The 22,590-nt window shown below is 42.4% G+C and overlaps 1 protein-coding gene across 3 annotated transcripts in view; it reads right to left on the reverse strand.

Moving 5' to 3' along the window:
• Positions 1–22,590, reverse strand: part of LOC100642360 — an 86,480-nt gene that overhangs the window by 6,753 nt on the left and 57,137 nt on the right. For all 3 annotated transcript variants that reach the window (XM_020868468.2, XM_003394160.4, XM_048404409.1), the window contains one exon: positions 7,798–7,928. In XM_020868468.2, the coding sequence (XP_020724127.1) occupies positions 7,798–7,928 (131 nt within the window). The remainder of the gene's footprint in view (positions 1–7,797; positions 7,929–22,590) is intronic.

Below are 22,590 nucleotides of genomic sequence, written 5' to 3' on the forward strand. Positions count from 1 at the left end.
TTCTTTCAGCAGTTTGCGAGAGACGGGTGTCTTGGTGGGTTTGACGAGATCGATAGGTTAATTGAATTATGTTGTTCTATCGAGTTGCAATTTTTACGGATGATCTTGCAGGTAAATGGTGCTTTCGGTCTTTGTTTCTAGTTTACGATCACGAGAAGCGATATTAATCGGCTGCTTGTACGAAAAGAATAGGACGCTCGTTCATCACCGTACACCTTTAGTCGCTTAGTCGATGATCTTTGAATCAACGTGCCGCGGCATTCCCACAATAACGAAGCTGAAGATGCAGAAAATGGAATCGACGAGTCACGGCATAGAGACGTACATGAAGACGTTGCCACTGACTTATGCACCTCGCATGCTATTGAGATCCTTTGATCCCGCCGAATCATTCTTACGAATACGTCATCAAGTCACGCGAGGCATTAACGAATTTTTAATTACCATAGTATTCCCCCTTTCTCACACAAGTTTTAATTTCTAATGACGAAACAAAACGACTCGTCGTAGACGTAACATCTAAGGGAGCTAACTGATATTTGCAAACTTATTCAACTTTTGCCACAATCGAAATCTCTAAACATCTCTCGATTACGATTTCTACGGGCAATGTTCGAATTTTCCACCATCGTATTCGTCGAATGATCGTTGAATTAAAAAATACAAAATTTTCTACGATTCGAATGTACGACTTGGAACGTGTGAAATTCGCAGAACTTGGCAACAATTTTTACAACGTGAACCCGAGTCCTCGTGAAATCGCGATCGGTGCAAAGGTCAGCCACTCACGCTGCTCCGGAGGAAGAGAAGTGGAGGCTGGATGGGCCAAATTGCAAGTTACTCGAGCGAACCCTGGCTGTGTCTTCTTCCACTTCCTCTTCGCGAACATCACGTACGAGAGAGGAGAGGAAAGAAATAGAACGAATCGAATGGAACTCTCTGGGGAGCGTGAGAATGAAGATTCTGCCGGCGCGGCTCCGAACCTGTGATTGATTTAAAGGTCACGCGTTTCCACGTTTTTACTCGCGTGTTCGCAGATCGTCGTTGGTTCCCTTCCCGGAATATTTAACCTCTTCGACCTTTCCGGCCAAGAGTTTCTCTCGTAGCCCCGTTCCCTGTTGTCCGAACGTCCATCGAGTAGACCCTCGGCTTTCCTCTTCCCTTTCGTTTCGCGTCCGCCTTTCTCCGCCGGCTGGCGCGATGTTAATTACAACCTCTTAGCTCGAATTACCGTGCACGCCACCACTTTTCCCATCCCCCTCGCTCGATCTTCTCGCGTTTTCGTCTGAAACGTTCCGTTTCTTCGTTTCGAATGTTTCTCGCTGCTAGAGACACGGTTTCAGCGTGTAATCGTGCAACTCGAGCCCTGTCAGCGCTAGAAATATCGTAATTTATTGTATCGTGTTTATTCCTTTCAGCCTGGTTGCCTGGAGATCGAGCTTGGTTTTATATAGTTGATAAACGTGAAGCGAAATTAAAGATAGACTTACAGACATCTACAATAGCGTAAAGATATATCGATTCATTGGTTATCCCTCTGTCTCTAAATACTTTATCTTCACACGAACATTACTCCCATTCACCCTTTGTTCATCCGTTTATTCATTTCTTCGTTCGTTCGTCTACTTTCTTCTTCTGCTTGTACTTTATTTCCTAATAATTGTACTTCTCTTCCTTCGCTCTTGTCTGCTGCTTTCATGCAACCCTCTTTCTTTGTTTCCTCTTTTTCCTATTGTCAGCGGTACGAGTAACGATATCCCTGCTATTTTTCGGGATCCATAAAAATTGTTTAAAAGATTTGTTTCTCGCCTCTGAAGAGGACGAACGAATCCGTAAGAGTTGATTTTGCGAGGGTGAGAACTCGTACGTTGTAGCGATGACTACGGGTAGCAAGAACGTATAATATTTCACAGATAAACTCTGAGAAAGTTCAAGTTGGTTTGATCTTTATTGTAATATAAGATTAGATGGGAAAGGAACCGTATCTACGATAGTTGCGAGGCGGAACTTTGATGCTTGCAACATCGATACGTTATTCCTAGTAATGGTCAGGAAATTCTCTTTGCAACGTTATCCACGAGCAACATTAGCGAGAAATGTCGCGAACGCGGCTGCTTCTATCTGCGCGATCGACAAACACTGTAATCGATATACAGAGGAATTCTCTATAGTATACTCGAACCACTCTCGATAAATTCAATGAATTAGAATTTCCATTTTCTTGGCAACAAAGTTGGAATTAACGAGCTTGCAACACGACTACTTAAGAAAACCAGTTTACAGAATTTACTATTCCACTTAAATGGTCTTGATTGTTCTTCCAATGTCATTAGTCTGCTCTTGAACCACTAGAATCTTAATCGATTTAGTCGAATGATCTTTAAATAACCTTAGCATGACCTTCTTCTATGTTCAAGCGATCTCGTGACTTTGGACCATCTTTCATTCAAACGATCTCGATAATTACACGTCTTTGTCACGTGCCTAATACTTTTGTAAACAGCTTTTCGTGAACAATTTTCAGTGGTTTATCACTCCGTGAATTACACTTCCTTCAAATATCTGCTACTTTTCATTATTATCTTCGATTATGTTGTTGTATGTGTTAAATTATAAAATATATGTAGTATCGTGGACGAAGGGTCTGCGGGGTGTCATGTGAATTACACAAGCGGTTGCTGAGCTGTGCGTGGTGGGGCTAAGACAAAAGATACGAGGCTAAGACAAAAGACAAGGGGTTGCTAAGGGACATAAACGAATTAACAGCGGTATGAGTTGAGAAGCCGAGAAGCCAGAGAGTGCGAATTGCGTTGTCGAGAGAGGGTTGAATCCGTGGTGACGAGAGTTGCAAATTAATTATCTAGTTGTCTTAATTATAATGCGTTATTGTGATTAGTTCACGTTAAACAACCATCGTTTCTTGTTTAATCAACATCTGTTTAATCCATTTATTGTAAATAAACTAATTATAGTAATAAGATAATACATATATTTATTTATATATCATCGCCTTTACACCACATTCTCGACGTTTCAATATTGTTTACTTAAACTGCCACGACACCCAACCCCATTCTCGTTTCGTACCCTCGTAAAACGTAATTACGACGTCTAGTTTGATCTCCGAACGGTGCTCGAATGAACGGTTGTTAAACCGTTTATACCTTCGTTTACTCGCGGAACGCAACAATCTAGGATATTACGACGAGGTCTCTTTTTTCTTACGTGTTACGTTAACCGTGCGATTTCTTTGTCTACAAAACGCCAAGCCTTTTAATACGTCATCCCTATATCACAATTCAATCAGACTGACCGCGAATCTGGAAGGAGATTCAGAGAAATTAAGCGATATTTCAGGGATTTTTATATCGAGTGGCTGATAGATTTTCCTCTGATTTTATTGTAAGACGGCGAAACAACGAATGGAAAGTTTTATGCTCCGATAAAGTATTTTTCCATTTGCTTAGTTTCTAGCAGATAAATTTACAAGGAACTAAACATATTAAAATTCCCCCAAAATTGCACGATCCTGCTGTTCTCCTTTTCCATTCGCATTCGCATCTCTTCAGATATCTCTTCCCTGAAATGCTTTATTCGTAAGAAACGTGGGATACAAAAAACCGGATATTTAAAGATTATTTACGTTTTGGTAATGAAATGTAACATTCATCTCGGATCGTATAGACAGCAGAAGGAGGAGGAAGACAGCAAGAGACTTAAAAGGAACTGAACGTACAGAAATTTAAAAGAAGATTAATTCGAAAGGGATTAAGCAAGTTAAACTAATTGAGAAATCAAAGTATCACGACGAAGAAGTTTCCAGAGAGTTGATCGATTTAACCAAAGTACAATACTTCGCACAGCAATCACGAAGATATTAAAGGTCCAAGATCAACCCCCACCCGCTTCTATACAAACTGCTGGAGCGTCACGATCACCGAATCGTCAATTCGTTTCTGTTCGCACGACAAACAGTGTAGGTGTTCAGAAGGAAGGTGGTGCAGAGACTCGTAAAACTGCGGTTCGCGCGACTATTCACCGAGAAACGCGCGAGTTATCCCCCTGTCCGCCCTTTCGACCGGATTATTATCAGGCATTTACACGTTTATGCTCTTTGCCGTGCCACGCAGATGGCCGCGACGCGTATACCCGCTAACGGTAACGTGCCTGATTTTCCGGTGCAATAAAGTCCCTTTGGTAGACGAGGCGCATAGTCTAGCAATTAACGCTCGTAAGTCGAGCCGCGCGATTTGTTTGATTTAAACGCCTGCCATGCGATCCTGCGTGTAATTCCAGGGCTAACTGAAAAACCAAGTCCAACTCTACCACCGAGCATTTATTACGTCATATTCAATGGCCGACCGTGTCGTCGTCCTCTTCTCTATGCGAGTTCTGCTTTTCAAAGGACGGCTGGTATAATGAAAGACACGTCGCTATTGGGTGTTACGCGTGTTCGCTCTGATGTGCTATCAATAAAGGTGGTTTCTGTTTGGACTCGAGGATAGATCGTGTATGGCTTCTTTTATTTTGAATAGTTTCATGGCGTAATAAATCGATGGTACGTTGCTTATTGATGTACGAGCATTTGAAGTTTTTGTTAATACAGTAGAAAGCGGCGTCAGTGCGTACCGTGTGGAGGATCTCGCGTTATTATTATCTCTGTTATTGTTTCATCGATTCTGATAATTAACAATTCTAATTGTAATACACCGTTTGCAAACGAAGAAATATTTCGTTCACTGTCGAAGCGTTGGACGATTCTTTCATCGTCACAGGCTATCCTCAAACATGATAATTAACTTTCTCTCGCTTATTACATTAACTTCGATACTATCAAAATCACAAACTTTAACTTCTACTTGTAATATGTTACGTGTAACACCTGTAACAAGTTGCTTGTTAATTTTTGGAAAAAATACCTTCGACTATGCTTCGAATCGTTAGTATTCCATCTACTGTATATATGTATATGTATATAGACTCAAACAGAAACAAGTCTACACAAATGAAGAAGCGGAAATCGTGTTGGAATCCTCGCAGCTCTACAAAGAAGCCACCCCGGCGCGCCGAAAAATTCCCTTCCAAATAAAGAGTCGCTCGCCATTACGTGCATAGAGTAGCATAGTTTTTCGACGTCGTCCTTCACTTCAGGGCTCCTCGAAGACAGGGCGTTTTGCGATCAAGAAAACGTGGAAGAAGAGGAACGTTCGACATAAACGGCGAATGCCTCGCGCTCGTTACACGCGGCTCCTCTAAAAATATCTCCGCGAAACAGCCTTCTAGTTTCTGACCGCGTCCGATTTTCTTCATCAGCCGATCTCCTTCCTCTTCATCTTCCTTTAAGCGTCGTTCGCTTAGCTGAGACGCGATTGTTTTCAAAGAAAACTGTGTCAAAGCTCGTGAATTGCATCACTCTACATTTTCAAATCTTAGGATTGCGAAGTCATGGATTTTTAATTCTCGAACGTGCTAAAATTTAGTTTCAAAACCGTCGAATTGCGAAGCTCTCTATTACGAAATTTTAGAATTCCAAAATTACGGATTCAAAGCTTCCGAATTCCAAGAAAATAGAGTCTCGACGCTGACGAGTTTCAAGGCATCGTATCTCAAAATTTTAGAACTCCAAAGTCGGAGAGTCGGAGTTCTCGACTCGTAAACCTCGACACCTCGAAATTTTAAACTTTTAAAAAGTCAAAGACTTGAAGCTGCCGAATTCCAAAATCTGAAGCCTCGAAACTGTCGAATTCTGAAGCTTAGTATTTCGAAATTCTAAAATTCTGATATTACGGTCGTAGAATTCACAGCCTCCGAGTTGAAAGAGCGAAAGCTCGAAACTCTCGAATCCTGAAACTCCATTGTTTCGAAACTTGAGAATCCTAAAATTGCACGCTCTTGTAAAAATAGCGTGGCAAAACAGCCTGCGAGTTTCTAGCCGGCCGCGATTTTCTTTACGAACTGATCTTCTTCCTTTTCATGGTCTTCTTTTACTTCTCGCGTTCTTCAAGCGGGGGCTGTTCGCTTCGCGGAGGCGCGATCGCTTCCGAGAAAACCGGCGGATTTCTCGCTCACGAAATACGACTAGATGCACGGAGGTTTATGTAGATGCTTTGTCGGTACGATTCAGCTTCTTGGAACTACGCAAACTGTTACGGCGGCAGAATTGATCGGCGATCGACTGATTGTTTCGTGAAGGCTGGTTTTAGGGGTGCGTTGATTGTAGCGCGGAGTAGAGTCTGGTTCAAGAGTGAAGTTTTTAGGGAACGAAGGGTAATTGTAAGGTTTAAGTCGTATGAGTTTCTTGAGGCGAGAACCGTGGCTAAGATATGGTTATGGTGGTAGCGAGACTTTTGTGGTCAGAAAAAGTGACTTTCTTAGAGCGCTCGTCGTGCATCTTAATTTATGTTTTGGATCGTGTTCTTAAAGTTTAAATTTTCTAACTCTCATAGTCTCGTGCTAAAACAACCGACAGTACGAAGGATTAATCTTCGATTAGGTTCAATCTTGCAATCTGAAGCTATAAGTTTCGACTATCGAATTCAAAATTCTAACAAACGATTTAATATATGTTTATTTCACCATAGAAAAGTTAAGGATCGAAAGTACGTTATAGATCGATCAATATACCGGATGAAAGAAGAAACCGCGAAAGAGACCACGTAATATTTTACCTACGAGCATAAAAAGAGATCGGAGGATGGACTTTTTACGAGGGCCAGATCGCAAAACCGAAACCACCAGGGTTACTTAGGCAAAAAACGAGTCGGAGAAGGCAGGGTGAAGCACTTTTCCCATGAAAATGATGGGAATACGAAGGGACCACGGAACGAGCGCAGAGCGTTTAACCAAAATTACGTTTTATATGCACAAGCGGATCATTGCTCACGAGACGGTCCATGCGTAACGGCCGCAACGCAACGGTGCATTTCCTTTTACTACTGCGGCCAGACAGCGAGCACCGTAAAACCCGAGAGGCTTTAACAACTGCAACTGCAGAAATCCTGGCGTTGCGTGGTGAACTTCCAGGGACAATACATCCCTGGATGGATCGTTCGACTTGCAAGAGCAGAACTGATTGTGGGAACGAACGCGAGGATTCTTCGTCCTTCCTTGTAATTTGAAGTTTTAATAATTAAGAAAGACCGGTTTACCATTTATTTTTGTTGTGCAGCGTTTATAAGTACTACTACGATGCAACAATCGCGAGACAAAAGCGGTAGTGAAGAAGTTGCAATAAAATTGAAAATTCGAAGATCGAAATAGCAAACTGTGAGTTCGATATCTTTCGACTTATAATTTCAGATTTCCGCTACCAAATAAAACAAACACTTGATTTTACGGATTCAAAAGCGTTCTGAGGCAAAAGACTTAAACTTACGACTGTAAAAAGGAAGGTTGCCGAATCGAATTACTATTCCACACGTACCCGTATCAATTACGCAAGATGACCAATCGTGTGTAAAATAATTAAAATCTGGCTCTCGTTAAAAGATTGAATTCGATCCACGTTTCGAGCCATATAAAAGCCAATTATCGGCGTTCTCGTTTCATTCGACTGATTCCCGTGCATCGTTGCAAAAATGGCACGAAAAAAAGCCACATAGGAAGGGTAATACCATTTGAAGCGAATACACGCCCCGCAGCTACTTAATTACTTGGCAAAACGGGATCAGAGAGTCGTGATTTCATGGAACAAAGGGTACATTGTCTTTACCAGCCGTGCACGGAATTAAGGCGTCTAAGATGCACGTGTTCCACGAATAGATCTTCAGGATTGCGATTAGAGATCGTGCGGTTTACCTTGTACGAGCCTCTGTCCTCCTCGTCCGAGGATGGGGCAGCGGGATCTCCTCCCGGTGTCGCTACGGCTTCCGTTTCCGCCGGCTGGTAGTCGACCTCACTGCTCCAAGAGTGTCGCCTCTTCAGGTCCCCTGTAATCATAGCGCCAAGACTATGTTAATTTTAGCTCGTGAATCTTCTCATCTTCAATCGTAAGACTATTGTCTATTTATACGTAAGACCATTTGTGTACTACGATCAGACGCACAGTATCTTAATTTCAGGTTGCGATCTTTTTGCTTTCATAGAAAAGATATTAAGAGACGTAATTGGTCTCAAATTATTGGAAAGTCTAACTGCCTCCTCGTTGTAGCAACTCTCTCGATTCTAGAATTTTCAGATATATTTACAAATCTGCTACATCGCTCTATAGAGAGCAACAGCTTTGAAATTCTAGATCTTAGAATTGCAGAGTTCCCTAAATCCCTAAATTTCACGGCTTCAACGCTCTGAATCTTCACGAGCTTCGAAAATCCGAATCTCAGGATTCCTGAACCTTCGGACAAAGCCACGTAGCATCGTTTAAAACCATATAGCACCGCTGTAAAACGTCGGTAGCGTCGATGGTAATGAATTGAAACGTTGAAACGCGAGATGGTGAAAATGTTGAGCAGAGAGAAATCAAAGGGGGTAACACGGATAGTCGGCACGTGCCTCGAGGTCCGCCGGTAATTAATACGGTCCGACTCAATCGGGTAGCCGCTTAATTAGAATTGTCACTATCATTCATCTCGGCGGCGGCTGTTTAACGTCAACTTGCCAATCGAAGCGTAGCTGACAAAACTGGCCGCTACCACTTTTTGCCCACGGCTGTTCGACGTGCCGTATAATCCAACAACCGTATTCCCGATCGATACTGCTCTCCTCTTACGGGCTTTGGATTTACCATTTAATAGCAGCGAGTATCATCTCTGGAATCTTGCTCGAGCCGGCAGTTATTAATTTCCTAGATCGTCTCCTGAAATTAACGACATACATACAGTACAGAAATCGCATTACGCGGTCACGACCAGTTACGACGACGATCTTGAAACAGTTTTAACGAAGCCATCGATCCACGAGACGGTCGCAAACGGCTGCATCTGACCAGCTAGAAAATCGCTCGGCGTGTCGTGGCTCCGCTAACCGGCACCGTTTCTTTCATACCACGAGTATGTAGAACGATTTCTATTTAAACTGTTATTTCCGTATCTGTTTTCGTCGTTTACTTCCTTTAACTTTGAGTAAATTCGACGAATCCGATATCGGACATAGAAATTTCTTTTTTGTTAGAATGGATTGTTCGATGGGAACTCGATTTTTCGTAATTGGAATTCCGTTTACTTGTCAGATGGAACGGAAAAATTATCCAAAAATGTTGAAACACAAAGCATTGGAGTTTTAGAGCCTCGAAACCAAGATATTCGAAGAGAAAAAGAGGATATGATTAGAAAGAGTGAAATCACTGTGCGAGCACATCTCGTAATTGCCGGAGGTATAAGGTGTACTGATGTTGCTCGATGTTATCCGTACGTTTTGTTATTTTTCGTAATTGAAACAATTTGTTAGAGCCAAAGTATAGGTTATCCGATTTAGCCTGTAAATGGATTTTAAGACGTTGCTTGGACCATGGCCATAAAAAAGCTGATGTAGCGTACGGTGTAATTGAATACGTCTCATTAAATATGTGCCATTACTTTTTCTCCTTTTAAACTATAATCTTTATACTTAGTGTTAGCTATTTTCTAGACCTTATAACGAAAGCACTATATTTCAAGGGAATTCCATAAGATAATCGAATATTACGTTATTATATAAACCCAAGAACTTCGCGAAACTTCGTGCTCTATTTTACATATATACAACACTCTATTTTAACACTCTATTATATTAATTAATCGAATTCTAAGGTTTTTAATTTAAGACTGATCCTAGTTTCAATCTATCGATCGACAAACTTTCAGTTCAAGTTCAAGAAACACGATCGATCCCATTACGTAAAATATTTCACATCGCATAAATTTCAAATTGTCTCGAATGCATCGATAATTCTTTTTCCACGTCAAACAATTTTCTTTCGATTTACTCTCAAAGATACTCGATCCCGAAGGAATGAAAATATCCCAGAGCAAAGAAACGTGAAAAATAAAAGATCGTCTCGAATTCGCCGATAAATGAGCCTAAATCAACGACTGTCCCAATTAGAGGAATCCTAAATCGGTTCTATGAAATCATCGAGTCGCTTTCGCGGATTTTCATCGATGCTCGCGGAACATTTAAGGCCGACAAGCGTACGTATTCACGCACGCGCGTACACTTTTACAAAGGTGGAACCGGGGATAACGATCGACGATAAGCTCGCAGGTTAAACACTGTATTCGAGACGTGACTTATGGGATTCGATCGGGCCGAGGAGGCGCGTATTCTACCTACAAATTTACTCGTTTACTCGCTTCGTGGAATGCCACGGGCTCCCACGGGACCGGGCCGGTGAACGCATCGGAAAGAGGAGATGCGCTGCACGCGGCGGGGCTCGCGCGATCACGAGCACAGGAAATTTATCGGTTCGACGGTCAAAGTGTGAATTACGTCGATTCCAGCGTGAGCCGCAATAAAATATTTCCCAAAGCTTCATCGCATTGTGCCGCCGCTTCGTACCCGGTTATTTGCATCGGCCGTATATCTCACGCGTTTCGCGCGCATTTTGAACCCGCGCAGGCGCATCGCCATTTATTAATGATCGTCCGCCGACCGACCACTTTTACAAATCGCTGTATCCCGTTTTCGTGACGTATGGAAAGATTACTTCGTGAGAAATCGGTTTGTTTGAGAAGGGTGAAGCGTTTGGTAGAAGAGTGACGCGAGATTAAGGAAAGTTCGTAAGTTATTTAAATATTTGCGAAAAAAAAGAAGAAATGGGAGAACCTGACGAACTAAAATTAATTGACTTAAGAATTATTATCTTGCTCGAAGTACTATAATTTTGCAATTAATTTTTCCAAATATCTAGGAAGTTACGATTTTTCAGACGCATCGCTCCTCCGGCAAACCAACGATATCCTGTTTGGTATCTCGTTACGTAGTTAGAAATATGAAATGTTTGTTTGTAACAGTTACATTGGCGCATGAGCCTGAAGATTATATTAATATTTAATAGCAAGAAGAAAAAACAGCTGTTCGTCGATACGTAACAATTAACACTTTCGTCACTATAGGTGAACATAGGGCGATCTCAGGAAGCGTACGATCGGTCGCAAAAAACGTGCACACACGTTCTCTGTAATTTACGACCACGTGTATTATTATTCATACATATTACGCAGTATGTAACCACGTAGAAGTAACAGCATTCGCAGTTTTTTCAAGACGACAAAAACAACTTTCCTCTGGCGAATAATCGTAATTCGACGAGCGCATGGAATGGTTGTAGATTAAAATGAATAAACTAATCTCCTGAAATAGCACTCACGAGAAAAGAAGATTAGAAATATTATTCTAACTTCAAGCTTCCATTTCCTAAAAAATGAAAAAGAAGTAAGATAGAAATGAACAAATATAAGGAAATGAAAAAAGAGAAGAGGAATGTATATATAAAGAAACGCAACCCTAACTTATGGATCGTAAATGACAAATTATCAACGTCAATGAAATTTACGATTCAAAATAAAAATTGAAAAATTATAAAATAGAAGCCTATAACCCACAACTTGTCGCTTGTTGGGGCACTAATATTAGTAGTTAATAAATTATCGTACAAGAAAGCTCAGATTTTCTATCCCTATTCTTTATTTCCTCGAAACGACGCAGAATTTTCTCAACGCGCATAATATAACCACGAAACAGTGAGGAACGCCTCCGCGTTTCGCGCTGCTATAAAACATAATGGACGTCAATTTGACAGGGGCTGCGAAGGAAAAAGAGAGAGAAAGGACGTTACGAGCGCGAACAGCACAAACTTCCTGTCGTTTCGCGGGGTGGCGGAACACGAGCACGCACACGCTCAACGCTGATCGTGGCCGTGAATTTACAAGCACGTGTAGACTGGCGCGCGTGCACGTGGCTTCCGGGCCCACGGACGCGCGTAATTTCTCCTTCTTCGCCTCGTCGCGTCGGCGCTCCACCACGATCTATGATCATTGCGCTTTGTACACTTCGCTCGCATTCCACGAAGAAGCAACGCGAAGCCGCAGAAACCGGAAAAGTAAAGCAACATGCGATGCAATTAGCTCCAGCGGTGAACGGCTTGAAGAAATTCAAGCTACGATTCTCGAGGACGGGAAGAAATTTAGATACATCAGGCTAATCGTTGAATACCGAGTTAGTGAGCTTAGATTCTGTTAGCGGACAGTTACGTTGCATTCCGATCCGACGAACGTTCGAACGAATCTGGCTATGAATGTAACTATCTACGTTTTTTCCAGTCGGCTCAGTTTTGATATTATTTAAAACAAATTTTTTTTTATCTTTTGTTTAATAATTCTTGTAGCAAATATTAAAGCAAGCTTTGGCTATGGGCTGGTGTAATAAGACGTAAAGTGGAGAATATTTTTGTCTGTAAAGGTGCTTAACTGTAAAGGTGCAGTTAAGATCGAAATTGAATTAAAGACGAAGGTAAACTTTTTCTTAAGTACAATTTCTGTATCGCGAGTGCAATTCGATGTTGTAAGTCGAAGTATTAAGATGTATTCAACTATATAAAAACCAGCGATTCAATTTAAATTTTCATTTGTATCAAAACACAGAATCGTAAAAATAGAAACATTCTATTCCTATTTCCATATAAATGAATTTCAAAAGCTGCATGAATAAACTTCTATTCCAACTTATATCGATGATTTGAAAGAGAGGATGATAGTCGGTATTTCCGGAATTTGCATGCGCCTACGAGGAATCCTAATGGAAAAGAAACGGTTCGATGCCTCCGGGGACGATGGACAGAGCCTGCGTAGGCACAGAAGATGGAAAATCGCTTCTTGTCGATGATCTCACTGCGAGGAATCCGATCGGATTAACTCGGCAAAGCGAAATCGGCTAAACGCGACTGTCACATATCGTCTGCTACGATTTCTTACACCGTAGCTGATGGACGATGTCTCAATCGACATGTCACACGAAAAGAACGTTACCTGTTTCTAGTTCTTTCGGTGGATGATCGACGGCGATCCGTCCACGACGATCTCGCGGAAACTCATTAACATTTAACCGGTAATCAGAGCGGTTGATTAACGAGGCCGATGGGCAAGGCGGCTCGATAACAGCACACGGAATCGTACGATCTTATCATTGGCGATCTCACGGTCTAACGTCGTTAACAGTCGCCGGGGATCCATGAATGCGGATCGTCACGATCCACTGACGGTGATCCATGCCGTTCTGTCCGTGTCATCGTTTCTTGCCCAGGCTACGTCTAGCTAAGCATCCGGCTCCTTTACATTTCCATTTTATTTATATGGTTATCGAGCGTAACTAGCGTGGCGGTACCAGCGTTCATCGATGATTTTCTCTATTAAACTCGTTAGTCCAGTGTACGGTATCCCCTTGTTCTTCCTTCGCGTCCCCTCGCTGCATTCCCTAGGACACGTTCAGTCGGTGTAGCCAACGGCGACCACGTTTCTTCGCTCATCGAACGAGGCGACTGTGTGCACGTCACCGTATGACAGTCAATGTCACGGTTTCCCTCCCGATCAAAGTTATTAAAAGCTTGGACTTTGAAGAGCGAAGGACCGTTTCGGTTCTTCCTCCACGCTGTAAGACCACCAAAGAGACCGTGTTATTGTTCATCGAACGTTCATCGTATCGCGCACTCGATCATCCTCGTGGCCCAACAAAACATCCTCCGACACAATACTCTTCATGTTCACTGACACGTGCGAGATCACCGAGCAACGTACGTCCACCGAGTCATTACCAGACGTGGTACGGATATTTTCTCCGTTGTTCTCGTTCGAGAGGCAACATACACTGTCGAAGAACTTTCCCTCCTATTCTATTATATACACGTGTATTACTAGCGATCAGAGGGGGGTGGGTTGGAAATGTAATTTGCCGGAGATCTCCGGGCCGATTCGAGGGATCACGATCGTTGGATCCACGAAGAGCGGCGAGTCGGTGAGACACACGGCTAGATTTCGGGTTGCAGGTGCACGCTACAGGTTCACTCACAGGTGCAGCTCTCTGACTAGACTAAAGGCGGGAGCGTGCTCGTTGCCAGCAAGTACTCTAGGAGAACAGAGAAAGAGAGAGAAAGAGGAGGCATACCGGTGCTTCGATTGGTCCATGCTTCCCGCGAAAACGACCCAGCCAATCACCGTGACTGTGCCACGTAATTGCCGGGTATCACGATTCACAAAAACGGGGGAGGGATACCCTTTCGAAATTCCCTCGAGGTAACGTTCCCCTCAGTTTCTTTTTTATTACGCGCACCGGCCGGCTTACTTTGTCCCACGGCCGATTTTTGAAGTCTATATCGATCATTCTGTTGTCCTAGGGAGATCTCGATTCCGTACGCCCGGACCCTCTTTGAAGCATTCTTTTCTACCTTTCTTCCCTTCGAATCAAATAATTTTTTATCCTTTATACGCTGGAAATTATAATCACACGGTATTAACCCCCTTTTCGTACTATGCAAACACTGGGTTGGAGCTCGACTTTGAGAATTTGAACGGATCTTCTATTTTCCAAAGAACCAATCTCCACCATCCTTTGTAATTTAATTCTAACTAATAAGAACTCCTTCAACCACTGAGAAATCAATGCCCGCGGGGAACAGATTCAATCTTCAGGAAATCATTAACACTCGGTAGGATTTCTCAGCCAGGCCGATTATTTCGCGATCCCGGCTCAATAAAATCGCTGTACGCTACGTGATCGTTCGTTCGACGAAGAGAAGATAACGAAAACGAAACGAAATACAGCCGAGGAAGGGGTAAAGTTATCTCGACCAGTCACGAAACGTTTAACGAAGCAGATCGAATATCGATTAATTCGTATTGTTGCGAGCATTTGACGGCTGCAATGTGCAATGTCAAAGTCAGCGTGTATCACGATAGAAAGTTAAGAGGATTGTCGATTCTTATCCATATCCCGATAATATTCATCAAATAGAAAGAACAGTCACGGTCGTTCTCGCAATTCCCTATGGAATAAAATGTGAAAATATTCCGAGGTTCTTATCGATGTGTCGTACTATATCGTACCACCCTTTATACAGTTGAATATTTGTCGCTTCCTTAAAAAAATAAAAATTCGAAAAAAAGAAGCAGCCGAAGGTGAAATTTCCTTTCGGTCATTGACAATTCATTCGTTTACAAAGAATTTTTAAATTAACAATTATTCTTCCTGCTTCACCTAAATATTTCACCCTACTGTGATTAAATAATATACTAACAAAGACGAAGCTTAATTCCGTAACGTTTAAATCGTTAAATTAGTATGGAGAAGGGTTGTCGGGTTAGTTGGTGGACAAATTAATTCACGATCGATGTTTTATCGAGTATGGCGATACGAAGCGATTCGAGGTTACCGATTCGAGGCGGCGGCAGCTCTTGTGGAAGTATTTCGGCCGGGTGGGTCCGCCGGATTCCTGGGCTTCTTTCTCGAACAGTCCCTCGAGGGCTTGGTGGTTCCCAGGGAGGTCAGAGGTCGTTGGGCCCTCCTTCGCCTTATTCCTTCTCGCCCCCTACCCGACCGAACGCCCTCGACCCTTCGCCAGCCCGCAGCTTATGAACGTCCGCCCAATACGCCCGAGTCTCTTTCACCTCTCTCTCCCTGTTTCTCTCTCGCTCGAAATGTTATTTATTTGTTCACGCGTTTCACCTTAACGAGATTTTCGGCCCAGTACCATTTGCCAGTAGGGGAAATTAAAAAGCTTCAAGCTTTCATGGTACACCGTGTTGAATGTCAGCTTGTTTTGGCTCGGAGTCGTTTTTTGGCACGTACTGTAATTTGCAGGATTGTTGGTATTCGTGGTTTGAACTGGGGCAGCTCGAGGAGCGAATGCGATGTAGTTGAAGAAATTGCGGAACTTGTAGTTGCAGTTACTCTACGTTCGAAGTTGTCGATTAGAGTTGGAAGGAGCGTGGAATAAAATTCTTGAAACTCTTACGGTGTTACGCGTTGGACGTGGCTCCCTTTTAGATACAAGTTATTCTTTATTATAATCTCAAAGATACGATGAAATTGTTATTGGACGTCGAACTCATTAGAGCTATTCTATTTTCGACTTCGTTGATCAAAGTTTGAAGGAATATGCGGTGTTTCATAAAGACACGAATAATTTTAAAAGGACGTTTTATGCAAACCAGCAACGTAATAAAATCACAATCGCGCGTGTCCATTTATTTTCTCTTCCTGAAATAGCAAATAAATTCAACTAATTTTTCGATTTAACCCGTCCATTTCACCCTCCCACCGAGTCATAGAAACAAACCATAACGCCACAAGCTATACAAATAATCATTCGGCGAGAAGTTTCTTTTCAATAACTAATCAAGTAAATCGAGTACGACGAAAATGAAAAGCCGAAGTCATCTGGTCGGAAACAGAGTCGGTTAACGATCGCGAGTGGTACTGGAGGTGCGTTCTTCGCGTCCTTTTCTACTTTGCATCATTACGGAAGATTGATGTAGTAACGGTATACGGTTGTTCGTCTCGCGGTTAAAGTGTCTCGTCTTTTTTCGCGGCCGATATTCCTCGAAAGCCTGCCAACCGGCTGGTCGTCGAGCAACACTGAAGAAACGGGGCGCCCTAATGGCCAGCACAGCACTACAAAGAAAAATTTTTCGATAACGCGGTGCACTCAGGTTTGGAGAGTCTGGTCCCGAAATTTGTATCGTACCCGAACGAATCCGAACGCCACGCCGCGCGCCCTTTCCATCGGCGATGTACATATGGGGCTTCTTGGGGCCGGCGACAACGCGTAAACCTTCGAACCGAAGGATAAATCCTCCTTACCGCGAAACCTTCCGACCAAACCATCATTTAGGCGGGATCACACGGACCTCTCTTCCGCGTCGTAATTTCTGTACGCGGCGAAGAAACGCGCATGTAAATGCGCCGTTGGATTCCGGCGTGCCTTACCCGCCGCCCCCGAACGCCAGCAGGCCTTGTTCGCCGAGATTTTTCGGCGGAAACCGCCGCCGGGGAGCACTTTACATTTACCCTTCGCGATGGAGAATTTCGGAGAAGTTAGGATTTCGTCCCTGTTACGTGCGATCCGTGGAATTCGTGGAATCGATCACGACTTCTAATTCACTGACCAGGAACTGTATGTAGTCGAATGCTATGGTCTTTCCCTTGAATGCAATTGTCTTGCATGCAAGTGGATAAAAACTAGTATTTCGTCGAATCTTCGAAGCTCTGTGATTTATTAGTTCGTTGATCTGAATCCGTTCTAACAACGAGTCGAATACTATCATTATTCTGCCAATAAAAAGCTATCAACGACATCAATTTACAACTTTATACGAATCAATGTCAGAATCAGTTCAATGAACCAACGTCATATCCTCTTACGCGAAGTGAACTTTCTTCGTTTGTAAGTCGGCGGAAGACTTTGACCTGCTTCACGAATAAGGGTGGAAGTCGAGCGAAAGAAAAGATTTGACCGCGGAGGATGAGTCAGAACTTTCGATTCCCAAGCGTAGAAGGTAAACACGTGGTGCTAGTCCATCGTTGGTATCCTCTTTGTCGTCTTCGTGGTACGTCGACGGCGATATTTTTGTCGGCGTTGGCCAGGATTTAAGGGGCAAGCAGGCGTAGAAAGCGCGCCAGCGTGTAATGGTGATTGAATGCGGCTAATGGTCGTCCCGTACGGGACTCACGGCCTTCCAAGATATACGTTATGACTCGAGCATAACATTTACCGGGTGGTAAACAACCGCCCATAAACTGCAAAGCCCTACAAACGAGCCCTTCTGCGAAAAATGCTGGGAATAAGATCCTTACGGTTGTTAATCCAATTCTCATCTAGATATTTTCGAACATCGAACTTCGGTGTCATCTTTTGGTATCGACAAAAATTGCCATGTTCGATAGGGGGATTTTTGGCATGACTTTGTCCTCAATCGTTGCCATGATTTTATCGATTGTGGATGAAATCATGGGGGTATTTGACTATTGATCAAAAGTTCAAAAAACAATTTCAAAAGACAATTTCAAAAAAGTTGGAAATTGTTATGTGTTCTATATCAATTCAGAAAAATGTTACTGTGCTGTAGCGATATTGAGCTATCTTTGGTAAAAAGCTTCATAGGAGCAAAGGATGTTAGAGCATCGATACTCGTGGCATTAATCGGCAGGTGATTCGAGACAAGTATAATTGGAAAAGTGATCTGAAACGTTTGGTTCGGTCGATGATACGTGTCTTTGCTAGTTTGAAAATCGTGCGATGAGAAATCAACAGTTTAAAGAAAAAACATGCAAGTACAAATGTGCGTAACATCTGCAAGTGAACTGCAATTAGATTCGACTCAAAATATCGTTACGTTGGAATAATTTAAAGCTTATATAGCTACTTACTGTGCTTACAGAGTATGAAGTTCGATCTAGATCTCTAATCAAAATTTATTACGCAATCGAGAATTATGTATCTCTTTCGCTTTATATTCTAATAGAGATTGAAATCGTACACGCTTTAATGATTAATCCTTGCAATATCGTCCATGTTTCTATCAGAAAAAGAACAGCGAAGAACACTTGAGAACATCATTTTCCCTGCTCTAAATAGTTGGTGTGGTCGGAGCGGAACAAGGAAGACGTCAGAACCCGGCAATTTGCCATCGGTTTTCGCGCACGAACTGATTTGTAAGCGCGACCAAGCGTAGGATACAACGGACTTTCGAGTTGTGAAGCTTGTCGCGTTGCACGGCGACAATCTCCTTCGACGATACCGCCATGACAAATCGTTCTAAGCAGCGTGACGCCATAAATCAAAGCTCGCCACTCGAAACGGTTCTCCACCCCGTGAAGAAAGATCAGGACACGAGGAGGACGAACGAGAGAGAGAGGGAGAAAAGGAAAAACAGAAAGGGCGCAAAGAAGAAGGGACGAGGAAGATAGCGGTGGTGGAGTACAAGTATAGTTGAAGCACGATTAAATTGTAGTCGATAAAGCTCTGGTCAGGCATTAATAATAATTAGACACGGCATGGCTTCGAAATTAACGATGTAAGTTGGTATGCGTAGATAATAAACTTGCAAATGAATTCTGCTTGACGCCACGGCTAAATAAAGAATAGCGTAACCGCGTGAAAGTTTACGAATTATCATCGTATTAATTGGGGGCTATTGTAAATTCCATTGCAATGGGAAAAAATGGTAATTGAATGTGGCTCGCCCGCGAAAAAGAACGTTTTATGAGGCGATTAACCGCTTCGAGGCTGTTCCGACCGCGCTTCACGGTTTTCTCCTCCCTGCAATTCTTACGCAATTAGCGAGCCAACGGTGAGAAGATTCAAGACAATTCGTAGTTAGTTAGACATACTAGGTGTATTCCTATCTTGTAATATTCTTATTTTTCTTCATACGAAGATGTTAACGGAAGATCTTAATATCAACGTCCAATCTCTCCTAATCTTCTGTTTAAGCTAATTTTGTTGAACTATCGCAAATTTATAATTCAAATTTACAGTGGAACTTTTAATTTTCAATCATTTGTTTATCGATCAGCTATATTGAATTCTTTGAAAATTTGTCGAGACCCTATGGTTAAGTTGTTTGTTTTCGGAGAATCGAATATTAATCGCATGTTCGTGCGATGAAATGTAGAAATTAAGAAAGAGTTGATCGGTTTGGCCTCCGAGAGCTAATTATTAATTCAAACGTAGCTGATATTAGGAGACTAAAACTGAATCATCACCTCCGTTCTGACTTACGGGCTCCTTTTCCAGAAATTCGATTTAAATGCGGTAACATTACGCGAGGTGATTTATCCAGCATTGAAGAGGTAGGAAATGTGGTACGGTAATTTTATTAATGCATTAATCCCGTTTCACCGGCGTTCCTTGAGTTCTTTGTACGGTGGGATCGTGGCGCCCGCGGGCTCTTCGCCGAGGGTGGACTTAATAAACCGAAAGAGGGACCACACGCGTCGTGACGTCACGTGGCACGTCATGCCATGACGATTCGGTTGACGTACATTACGCCCGCCAAGGTAGATTGAAATTTAGCGAATCCACCCACGCGAGCCGCGCGCGCGACTGCATATTATTATGCGATTCGCGAGCGGCATAATTATTTCCCGCTCAAAGTTCCTTTGACGAGGAATCCCCTTTAACGCTTGAATGCTCCGTTCATACCAACACGCGTGAATTTATTTTTAAAACCGTATGAAGGGGAAAAGCTGTTTTTGAACCGTACAAAAGCGATTTGGATCGTAACAGGAAATACCGTGTTTAAAAGCTGAATTTATTCTACTGCGAGAACCAAACTTACATTGTTCGTTATAAATCATACAATTGTGGCTATCGTAAGACTAACTATTTCAGCCTCTTAGAAGTTAAACTGGTCAACCACATCGTTTCGTAAGATTTTAATTTAGTAAATACATAGGTGCATGATTAAGAATTTATTTGCACACGTATCGATGCTGATTTTAGAATCCTAAGGTCAAATTAAAAGTTTCATTTTTTATGCGAAAGTTAAAGAAAGATATAATCTTGGAAAGATCAAGGTTATAAATCTGTTAAAATCTCATCTTCGTGTGGAGAAACTTTGGAAGCTCGAAACCCTACTAAAAGTTGTGCTTTCGTACAGAAAATAAACCTGGAAGATACTATCTCGCAAGGAAACTGGACAAAGATTTATCCACGACAAGTTTCAGATCAATATGGGCCTCAAGCTCGCAAGAAAGCTAAACACCTTGTTTTCGTGAGAAAATCATCAGGTAATTGTTTGAGCTTCTAAAAGTAAAACTAATTTCGATATTTTTCATCGTTTCTAAATGATCCATCAAGATTTGTATCGCATATCGATCTTTTTATACGGTCGTGATGATGTTCTCAGGGGACCATCAGATCCTCATCAAGCTCAAACAGAAAGAAAATCTTGTAATTACCGATTCCACGTGAACAGGTATACTGCATACCACACAATGGCGGCAGCATCTGAAAGGACCAAGGGAAACGAATCATCGGGGGATCGATTCGACGGTAGATTTTCGAAGATAGCTGGTACATGGACGAGGAGAATGCAGGGGGGAGGGAGATTGAGGGGTAAAGGGAGAAGGGCTGAAAAGATGAGCAGAGGGGGGAAGGGGGTAAAGATTGACCCATGACCCGAGAGTTATGACGCGAGTCTGATTCCTGAAATGCTCGCGTACACCCTGTAATCAGGAATGGTGAGTCCGGGCACCCCGCCCCAGCACGCCACGCTGGATATCTATAATTTAAATCTCGCTCGGCCATAAGTGGCAGGAAATCATTGTAATTAATATGGCGTACATCCACGCGCTGGTACATGTGCGCGACTCCCATGGCCCTCCTTTTGTCCTGATTCCCCTGTACGACTGGCGTGTCTGCTCTCTGAAGAGGATGTAAGCCGATCGCTCATGTGCCGATACGGAAGCTTATGTTAGAATAGCAGAATCGGTTTACTCGTCGTCCGCTAGTATACCACGGTGCAAAAGTTGCGGATCGTTATCTCGTTGTTAGGTAGCCTCGGCTGTTGTAAATTTCATTTATTTCTAAACTTTCGTTTTTCTTTCGGCAACTTTCTGTAATTAAGCTTGAGCCTTCTAAAGTAATTTTAAAATTATAACAAATAAAATAGAATGGTTAATTTACGTGTAGGTATAGGTTGAACATTTTACCGTAACGCTTTGATAAAGATAGGTACTATTTTACACTGCATCTTTTCATTTGTAGCAAATCTAGGATAGATAGCTATTTTCGATATTTTTGATTCTTTAATCTTCAACTACTTTTCATTTTTCATGTTACTAGTATGGCATAATTGATCTTCATAACAGAGAAAAATAAACGTTAATGGCTTAGTGGATAAATGTAGATAAATGTATGTCAGGTAGATAAATGTACTATATGCGACATAGTTGAGTATCGTTGTAGATAAATGGAAGCATGTACAACTCAGTTGACTCTCAAGGCAGAAAAAATGATATGTACCCAGTAACGTAATCGAGTCTCGTTGTAGATAGATATATATGCAACATAGTAACATACTACATGTACGTAGTCAGTTCTAAAGATTAAAGTAAATAATTTTACCAATATGTAAATATCGAACTACCCATAATCCTAAATTTTTACACGCTATTGTACACATTACCAGGGCAATCAACCAATTTTCCAACATCCACGAGAGCGAGATATTTAAGAACACGACGGTCGTAAACCGGTCAGTGGAATCCAGATTAATGTTTCGAATATAGTGGCGTGCACGTAGCGTGGATCAGAATTTTCCATGTTAATATTTATGGTACTAATGAAGTAGAGATTTTTTGTCCACCGGTGATTCGTTTCCTAGTCTTCCAGTGCACGCGATTTCGATTCCGTTACGGATACTGGATTAGGGTGTATGGTCGTGCCTTACGATGGAAGGATTCATTGATATGGAATCTACGTAGGCAGACTGGCAGTAAGGCTTTTTCGTTTTGCAAGGCTTGATACTGTGAGCGACGGTCGGGTTAATCGTATCCTCTTAGCTTGAATTACTGGCTCGATCCCTCTGAGTCTTTGTAACTCTGTTTTGGAGATTAAACCAACGCGATGGCGCGCAGAAAGGGGCAAAACTACTTAAGCGGTCTTATCCGTAGATGCCG

The sequence above is a fragment of the Bombus terrestris genome, chromosome 3 (genome assembly GCF_910591885.1).
Source record: "Bombus terrestris chromosome 3, iyBomTerr1.2, whole genome shotgun sequence".
In the NCBI taxonomy this organism is placed as follows: Eukaryota; Metazoa; Arthropoda; class Insecta; order Hymenoptera; family Apidae; genus Bombus; species Bombus terrestris.